The 9,869-nt window shown below is 31.2% G+C and overlaps 1 protein-coding gene across 1 annotated transcript; it reads left to right on the plus strand.

Annotated features, from left to right (window-relative positions):
• Positions 4,064-6,251, plus strand: LOC109343576 (cation/calcium exchanger 1-like). Its single transcript, XM_019581935.1, has one exon. It carries the CDS (start codon positions 4,364-4,366, stop codon positions 6,089-6,091), a length of 1,728 nt encoding a protein of 575 aa, XP_019437480.1. The 5' UTR covers positions 4,064-4,363; the 3' UTR covers positions 6,092-6,251.

Genomic DNA, 9,869 nt, shown 5'->3' on the forward strand with positions numbered 1-9,869 from the left:
TGCGGAAGCACATGATTGAATCAATTGAGAACAAAAGAGAAGCAAGTAAAGGATAAAGAAAATAACAACAAGATTTAACGTGGAAAAACCCCTGAGTGTGAGAAGAAAAAAACCACGGGCGATCAAGAGCAAAATTCCACTATGTAAAAAAGAAGAGTACAAGAAATCCTCTTATAATGATGAGGACAAATGACAATATTTTTTCTCACAAATACTCTCTCAAATGGAACAAGAATTCTCACCAAGAATGCACTCACAATATATGTGTAAATGAAAGAGATGTTGTGTGTTATGAAGATGATTTTGAAGCTCTCTATACGTGTCCTTTTATAGGCAAGCAAAGTCTTGGTATCTTGGATATGAAGCATTGGATGCTTGGAAACAAAGCCATAAAAGTGACATAAAATGCCATTAAAGAGTGCCATAAAATAGTCATAAAATTCTTTTAAGGCATAAAAATGAGAGGCATCTAACATATTAACATGTATCTTAAAAATCATTTAATACAAAAATCAATACTAAATTAGATTATGACTAAATAAACAGGTGTGATGGGGCACTTATATCTTTTAGCTTTTGAGCAATCCTGATAGGTCACTTTTGTTCTTTAAAATCAATTTATTTATAAAAATAAGAATTTCCCATATAGATGAAGGAATGGTCGTGATGACTTATTTTTCTCAAATCATGTTTTGAAGGCTCATCACTCAATCAATTCCTCTTCCATTAAGAGATTGCTTAGGGACCTTATCATATGATTAGATTGTTTTCCTCTCCACTTTAGATATTAGAACCCTAAAAGTCTATTTGTACAAACAATCTTTATATTTGACATCCTAAGACTCAAAAATATTTGATGGTATAATCTAGTATCTAAGAAAAGTGTTTCATGCCGTATATGGTCTTGTAGAATTGAGTTGAAATGAATAGAATTGCTATAGGTGTAGAAGGATGATATGACAATTTTGAACCTTTAACTTTGACTTCATAAGACCCAATTTTTTTTAGGGTGTTCTAGTATATAGGAAATAGGTTTCAAATCATATAATATATGGTCTTGTAGAATTGAATTGTAATTAATAGGGTTCTCATAGATATAGAAGATGACATGACATATACTTAGTAAGTCATTTCTTTTCCTCATTCTTTAAATAGTTGTAATGTGTGGCTTCTGCTTTGGAAAATAATTAGAACATAATTAACCAATCAAGCATTTCTCTACCTTAAGAATTAAGTAGTGTTAATATCCGTATTACAGCTACAGGTATGAAGAAATAAAATAAATTCATGTCAAACACACACAAAATTGGTGTTGTACTCTGTAAATAAATAAACAATTAAAATAAATAATTAGATAAGTTTATGTATATTCAGGTTCATGCAATTAACTAATGTATTGTCTTAGTATGGGAGAAAAAAATGCTAATACCTTTCACGGTCATTCATCAAATATTAAGTTTCAAAAATATGATTTGCAAACAAACGCTTTTTAAGATTAGGCAAAAAAAGGTTTTATATATCTTCTACAAAAATAAATATAGTGATTACTCCATTTTTTAAGGAGGATGAAAACATCCATCTATACTTACAGTTCTACACCTAGATATGGGTTGCAACAATTCAAAATCATAAATTTTGCTTGGGCAAAGAATTAGAATAAAGAATTATAATTTTAGATTCAATTTCCTACTATTAACTGTGACACTAGTGTCGGAGTTAACTGTGGGAGTCATGGTATTGCTGTTGCCAAACTAACTTTTTTGGACAACTTTACTTTCTTTTCATAATCCATCCCTAGTATATTTGTTGGAATGTATGTAAAATAAATTTTCTGATAACTTTAGTTTTTATAAGTATAGTATACACATTTGATAAATATAATATGTGTACATTGGCAGTGTAAGAGTTTTTTACACTTTCAGTAAACCATCCACTATTGACACACACCCAACTCCACCTGAAAGTGCAATATGTCAAGAGAGCACTTAAGCTTGCCTATGTTTTGATAAAGACAAGGGACTTAGTGAAAGCTTAAAGACATCTTAACAAATCAACATGTCAAAGATTCAATAGCTTCATGTCTAGACTGGAGTTTTAGATGTGTCTTAGTTATTGAGTCTAGGTTAGATAAAGCTAGATGCAAATCTCACAAAGTTTAAAAACTATCATATCATTTACATGAGACATGTCATCTAGTTTATTATATGTTCATGCATTAATCATACATGTTATTTGTGCATTTTAGGCATAACATAAAGGTAAAATATGTATAGTTGATAAGCATAACATATAGGTGGTTTACCAATTAACATCTTAACTGAAAATATGCCAGTTAATCGATTAAGTAAATCTTTAATCGATTAATGTGAAAACACTTTTTAAAAGTTTCAACAAATAACTGAAAAACAGATTTCAGTTACTCTCTAACAGTCTGTTAATCGATTAACAGACAACATAATCGATTAACTGGGTGCAAAACAACTTTTCTATATAAGTTGTATTTTCAACAGATTTCATATACGAATTAATACATTCATTCATATTAGAATTGATAAGTTGCATATTTTCATATTCATTGTATGTTATATAGGCAGAGAGAATTGCATGTAAAATTAGAGTGAGATAATATTATGCTTAGGGATTAACATGTCATCCATTGCATATTATCAAATGTGTTCATCATCCTATCTTGTTCTTGCATGATTCTTTCATTACTGTTTAGAGATTTCTTAAGGGTGGAAAGTACATGTTCTTCATGATTCTGATCTTATACATATTCATGGTAACCGTGAGATTTGTATAGGGTTTATAGCTTGTTCTTTCTTGTAATTTTCGAGCTATTTTGTGCTTCACATTACTCTGTTTTTTGTGTTGTTTGTGTAACAAGGAAAGTCGTCTTTGGGTGTTGTACCACCAACAAGATCAGAGAGTCTTCACCAAGACTTGGAGGTATTGAGTTTAGAGCATACTCTTGGTTGGGGCTTGATCGTAGGAAATGTTTTCTTAGGCGATTGGGTAAGGTCAAATCAAGATAAGGGTTTTGGGAACTCAAGAATGTAGCATTCAAGGTCTTGAAATTGGAAGTGTGTATGTAAGATATATTGACTTCAATTTTAGTGAAGAAAATCTCCCAGATTAGAGGGGAGGACCGAATGTAATTTTGTAGTGGACTGCAAAACGAATCAGTATAAAAACTTTGTTGTAGGCTGTTTCTTTCCCTTATCTCTTTACTGTTTTAAGTAGCTTTTAATTGTCTATTGTAGCTGATATTTTGAATATAATATTACTGCCAAATAAAAATCATTTGTGTTCAAATATATATGCCATATCATTTCTGTATAATCTATAATTGACTGTGTAATTGAGCCAGTCAACAACTGCTAATTCTGTGCGACTTAATCGATTAAGTCATAACTTTAATCGATTAACTAAGTGATTTTCTAGAATAGGGTTTTGGTGCAAATAGCGGTAAGTGGGAACCGCGACACCTATTCAACCCCGTCTAGATGTATTCTGCCACTGATACCTAATACCACCATCGACAGTGTAATAGTAATACAAATCAATATTGAATGATGTACTAACAGTGTAAAAAACTTTACACCATTAGTGCATAAATTGTAAACTCTTTCGTAATAGAGTGTAATATTATATATTATCATTGTAAAGATTGATTTATACATAGAGAATATATTATATATTATTCTTTTGTATCATTATATTTAAAAGTTAATGATGATTTAATATGAATAATGAATGATATATTAATAATATAAAAAACTTATTCTTGTATACATCATTCGATTTTTTTTTGGAGAATATTATTCAAACAACTACATTGTGCTTATAACCACTTAACTCCAAAATATTTTACTCAATTTGTTAACTGCAGGTTGGCTTCATCCGTTCACCCATGTAGGTCCACTTAACATCCACACAAGTGAACAAATTTAACTCTTATTCCACACATGTGAGTCATGTGACCATGCCAATGGCACCACACACTATGGCTATTACTTGCTATGATAGACAATCAGTAAAAAAACAATAGTCTATCATTCAGACTCCAATACAACTTCCGATTTATGTTTCCGTTAGCAGTTTCAGAAACTTTCAAAACCTTCATGTTTCCGACAATTGTAGTCCTGCAGATATTTGTAGTCGGTGCAACCACAATTGTAGTTAGGACATGGTTTCAGCGACTCTCAAAATGTTGATATATTGGCGTTTGTTGTGCTGGTGGACCCGGATTTAAAACCTCGCTGCACATTCCCCTTCAGAAGTAGTCCATCATATCATATTGAATCACAACTTCTATGTTCTCACAATCATTACCATATCCTTAAGAATCTGCTCTAGCCAAATGGCAACCATTTTATCCAATTCCAACTCCCAATGCAGAAGATCCATTCTTCTCATTCTCCTCAACATATCCTTCATCTTCTTCTTGTGTTTCCTCTTCAAAGTTCATCTCCAACACTTCAATTTTAACTCTCAACACCATTCAATCTTCAACCATGTAAGGTTGCTCACTGATATTAGTGTTGATGGCTGCACTGAACTCCTTAAGTACTCAGATTATAGCTCTAAGTGCTTATATGTAAAAACACATCTTGATTGCAGGTCTAAAGGGTATATAAACTATCTTATTATATTCTATTGCAATCTCGGTCAATCCTCAATTATTGGTTATGCTCTCTTTACCTTGTGGCTTGTGGTGTTATTCTATCTATTAGGTGACACAGCTTCCAATTACTTTTGCAACAGCTTAGAAGGCTTGTCCAAGATTTTGAGGCTCTCTCCTACCATAGCTGGAGTGACCCTTCTTTCTCTTGGAAATGGTGCTCCTGATTTTTTTGCAACAGTTGTTTCTTTTACAAGTTCTAATAATGGCGCAGTTGGGCTAAACAGCATTCTTGGAGGGGCATTTTTTGTGTCTAGTGCTGTATTGGGGATTATAACCATTCTGGTTAGCTCACAAAATGTTGCAATTGAAAAGGGTAGCTTCATCAAGGATGTACTTTTCTTCCTTTTCTCTCTAACCATCCTCATTATCATCATTTCCATTGGTGAAATTAGTTTGTTAGGTTCAATCTGCTATGTTTCTATCTACTTTCTTTATGTCTTTGCTGTTTCTACTACACATTTTATCTATGGATGGGGTAATAAAAAAGAAAAGGAATTTGAAGTTTCTTCAGAGGATTTACTAGAATCTGGTATGCCATTGTTAGGCTATGTTGATGATGAAAAAGTGATTGAGGATAAGGAGGAAAAGCTTGGGAATATTGATATGAATTCATTTAATTTTACTCACATTGTCATGTTTTTACAAGTAGTTGAATTACCACTTTGCTTGCTAAGAAAGCTTACTATACCAGTGGTTAGTGAGGAAAAGTGGTCAAGGCCTTATGCAGTTTTATCTGTCACATTAGCACCAGTTTTTTTGGCAGCACTTTATAACACTCAGGGTGTTAATGTGAGTTCAATGAGTTGTGTAGTTACATACTTGACAGCTTCTTTGATTGGCATAGTTTTGGGCAATATGGCATTTGTGACTACAAAAAGCTGTAATCCACCAAAAAAGTGCTTATTTCCTTGGTTAGCTGGTGGTTTTGCTATGAGTGTGACATGGACTTATATCATTGCTGAGGAGTTGGTTTCCCTATTGGTTTCACTTGGGAATATAATTGGGGTTAGCCCTTCAGTTCTAGGACTAACTGTCCTAGCTTGGGGTAACTCACTTGGGGATTTGATAGCCAATGGTGCAATGGCTTTGAATGGTGGGGCAGATGGTGCACAAATGGCTATATCTGGCTGCTATGCTGGTCCTATGTTTAATACTTTGATGGGTTTGGGCTTGCCTCTTGTTCTATCAGCATGGTCTGAATATCCTAACAATTATGTCATTCCAGAAGATCCTTCCCTCTATGAAACCATTTTGTTCTTGATGGGAGGGTTGCTTTGGGCACTTGTGATATTGCCAAACAAGAATATGAAGCTAGATAAGTCCTTAGGAGCAGGACTCTTGGTCATATACTTTTGCTTTCTGTTTATAAGGATAGCCATGGCTATAGGTGTTCTGAAATTTTAGAGATGTGGTTGCTATGGGGAAAGGGGTCAAGTGTGGTTCATCTCATGAAACCCATTCATGTTAAATTGTTAATTATACATTTCACAAGCCTATAGCCAAATCTGTAAAGTTAATGAATTTAATATTTATGTATTGTGTATGTACTACTGTAAAAAACATTATGGAGTTAGTACATCTTTTATTGATGTGAGTTGCTCTCATTTAAGAAGAATCAATGATGATCAACATGTATGAGTGATAGAGAATATATAATAGTGTAAAAATTTCATATACAAGGTAAATACACGTTATTTTCTGACTTGTAACTAGGTTTTGCTTTATTAGTAGTTGTATATTCATTAACTTTAGAATTATAAGTAGGGTAATTGTCTAACTTCGTCAGCAAAGAAATTCTTATGTAGCATGTAGGGATTTAATAGATCTCTATGTATTTGAATAGTGCACTTTAGACTTTCACCATTATGTTACTTTGGGACCCAGACTTGTCCAGATATTTGATGGGTGTGCTATCCAAGGATTCTTGGGTAGGTACCTAACAGATTATGGATATTCAAAAATTCAAAAAATATTTAAAAAAATTGTAAACAATTATACGTTTGTGAAAGTGTTTCCTATAACCATATATAATATTTTAAAAAATCAAAAGAAGAAAAATAATAATAACAATTACAAAATGTAATCAAAGTACAAATCCAGATTTTAAATTGTCACTTAAATATAATTTTTTTATTAAAAAATATATTTTAAAATAAGACAAGAAAACGTATCAAAGGTCTAAAATTTAATATCTTCCCATCAACATAACTTTACATGATAATTATAAATTAACAAACATAACATCACTACTTAACAATATAACATCACAATTATATGGCAAAATATCTTTAGTTATATTATTGTATATATATGGGAGGGGATCCACTTACACGTAAGTTAAAAATGTAATACACATCTTAGTCATTCATTCTATTAAAATCTAATGACTTAGATCTACTAATTAATTCAAATCACGTGAACCATTAGATTTTTATAAAATTAATAACTAAGATGTGAAATATATTTTTTTAACTTATTCTTAAAGTAAATGAATCCTCTCTCTATACAGATATATATAAATATATAGATTTAGGAATTGCTGGTCTAAGTATTTCATTACACAGACAATTTCAACTGTGTTTTAAAATCTTCAATACCAACTATTTGTGAATCCAAAAATATAAACCTAGACTCAATTTGTTGTGAATATTAAGGACGAGTATCCAGTGACCAATGTACTCATTGCCAATTTACTTGTCACTGAAGTTATAGGAAATATTCTTGGCGAGAATGAATTTGTGAACTATTAGTTAGTTGGCATATGTGTGAACTGGTGTTTAATCCACCATATATGTGATTTCAATATTAATGGTGAATTTCTTTTTTACCGGCAAATGGTTGATACAGATGTTTTCTTTTAACTCATTAGATATACTGACCAACACAACGTCTCAGTGGCCAATTTATTTTTAGTTTGCTAATTCATAAGCCCCGATTGACTAACACAACTGGTAAGTAACTCATTTATTTCTTAATTTGAAAAATCAGATATTGTGATCGACAAATACGACTTTTGTCAAAATGACGTTTTAGTGGACCTTTTCCCACACGACTTCTAAGTAACTCAATTTCTTTAAAATATTCTACTTAAATTGTGCTGAGCTAATATAACTTTTTAATGTCCCAATTTTATTTTTAAAATTATAACTCATAAGTCGTGTTGGGCCAATACGACTTCTGAGTAATCCAATTTTATTTTTAAAATTCTAACATGGTTTGGCTGCCACAACTTCTAAATGGTCCATTTTAATATTTTAGATAAAGTTATGTAAATCACGAATAATAAATCAATAAAATTATTGTAGTGTAATGATTAGAATGGTTTGTTTATACCTAAGTAGCATGGGTTTAGTTCCCAAGAATGAAGTATTTTTTAATGTAAGGATTTTAAGAAAAAACTATGAAGTAGTACTATAAAGAACATTAACTTTGAACATTTACCATGAAACCTAGACATGTTCATAATATTAACTTTGAACATTTACCATCAATCTATATGTATTCATAACATTAACTTTGAATATTCACCACAAACCATTTGCTCTTTGATTAAATATGTGTTAACTTTAAGATCAACCACTCCATATAAATCTATATAATTCATTCGAGAATTGATATTAGGCGTGAAAACTGTTTTTTTATTTTGAAAGACATTATTTGATATGGGTGAGACATAATATTAAAAAAACTAAGAGACTCGATAGCACAAATGGGAAATAAACTCTCTCACGTTAGTAGAACAACTCGCATATATGCTAACTAACAAATTAGAAAACAACCCATAATTCTTATATACATTCTTTTTGCTCCAAGAGATGATACAAATGAATGCAATCACTTCTCTCTCATTATTAATAGCAAAAGATTCCCAATGGTTGTGAACCGATATCCCATTTCAACAGATGATACTAATGATCATAACCGCTTCTTAACTTGAACATAAAGTAAAATATGACACGAAAGGAAATTCATTGCAAAAGAGATTGTATTGGTCGTGAACCCACTTTCCGCTTTGAGAGATGACAAAGACAGTACTAATGACTACAACTGTTTCTTAACTAAGAGTAGAAAGTAAGATAAGACACACATTATAAGCTTACTATTAAATCCCCAAATTTATTTAAAATAAAATTATTTTACTTGAAAAGGAGTTATAGCAAGAGAGAGTGCATTGGTTGCAAACATACCTCACGCTTCGAGAGACACTACTAGTAACTGCAATAGCTTCTAAACCCAGAACAAAAAGTAAGATACGACATGAATCAAAATCTTACTATTAAATTACCAAATTAATAGCATAAAAGAATGAATAATAAAAGAGACTACATTGGTCGTGAGCAAGCTTCTCACTTCGAGAGATGACAAATATAATACTAATGATCATAATCGTTTCTCAAACCATAGCATAAAGTGAGGTTCGATATGAGTCGTAACATTACTATTAAATTCTAAAATTAATTTTATTAATTACTTTATTTATTTTTAAAATAAATTATTTTAATTGAAATAGAATTAATAGAAAAAGAGTCTGCATTGGTCACGAATAGACTTCCCACTTCGATAATTTTCCATGACAATACTAACCAATGCAACTACTTCTCAACCCATAGTAGAAAATAAGATACGACACAAGGCAACATTCATAACCTTAATTTTAAATTCTCAAATTAATTAAATTAATAAAACTATTTTTATAATTAATATGGGTAGGAGAAAATAAGGCAACATTGGCTACAAACTCTCTTCTTGTCGTATGATATGCCAGTGATATGACAAAGATGATACTAATGAATGCAACTTCACCTCAACTCGGGTCCGGAGGAAAGATACGACACAAACCGCAACCCCCTTAAACTCTTCTCAATATTTAAAACAATTTAATTACTATTATTTATTTATTATTATATATTAAGCAAATTTAGTTATTATTATTTTTAAAGAAAAAAAACATTATTATTTATTATTAAAAATTAATTATATCAAATAAGAAAAAAGAATTAAAAGGGAATTTTTTAAAATGTAATAAAAATACCTACTTTAGCCATGTGTCAATTATGGATTTGAGAGGCACGAAAACTATGATCGATAATAGAGAAGTGATTTGAAGTCTAACGTAGAAGGCAACAATGACTTATTATATGGCAACAACTAGATTTCACTTTGGGATTGGAGCCGACCCAAA

The sequence above is a fragment of the Lupinus angustifolius genome, chromosome LG03, assembly GCF_001865875.1.
Source record: "Lupinus angustifolius cultivar Tanjil chromosome LG03, LupAngTanjil_v1.0, whole genome shotgun sequence".
Lineage (NCBI taxonomy): Eukaryota > Viridiplantae > Streptophyta > Magnoliopsida > Fabales > Fabaceae > Lupinus > Lupinus angustifolius.

Coding starts and splice junctions, on each gene's coding strand:
- LOC109343576 (XM_019581935.1), top strand. CDS start 4,364: ATGGCAACCATTTTATCCAATTCCAACTCCCAATGCAGAAGATCCATT.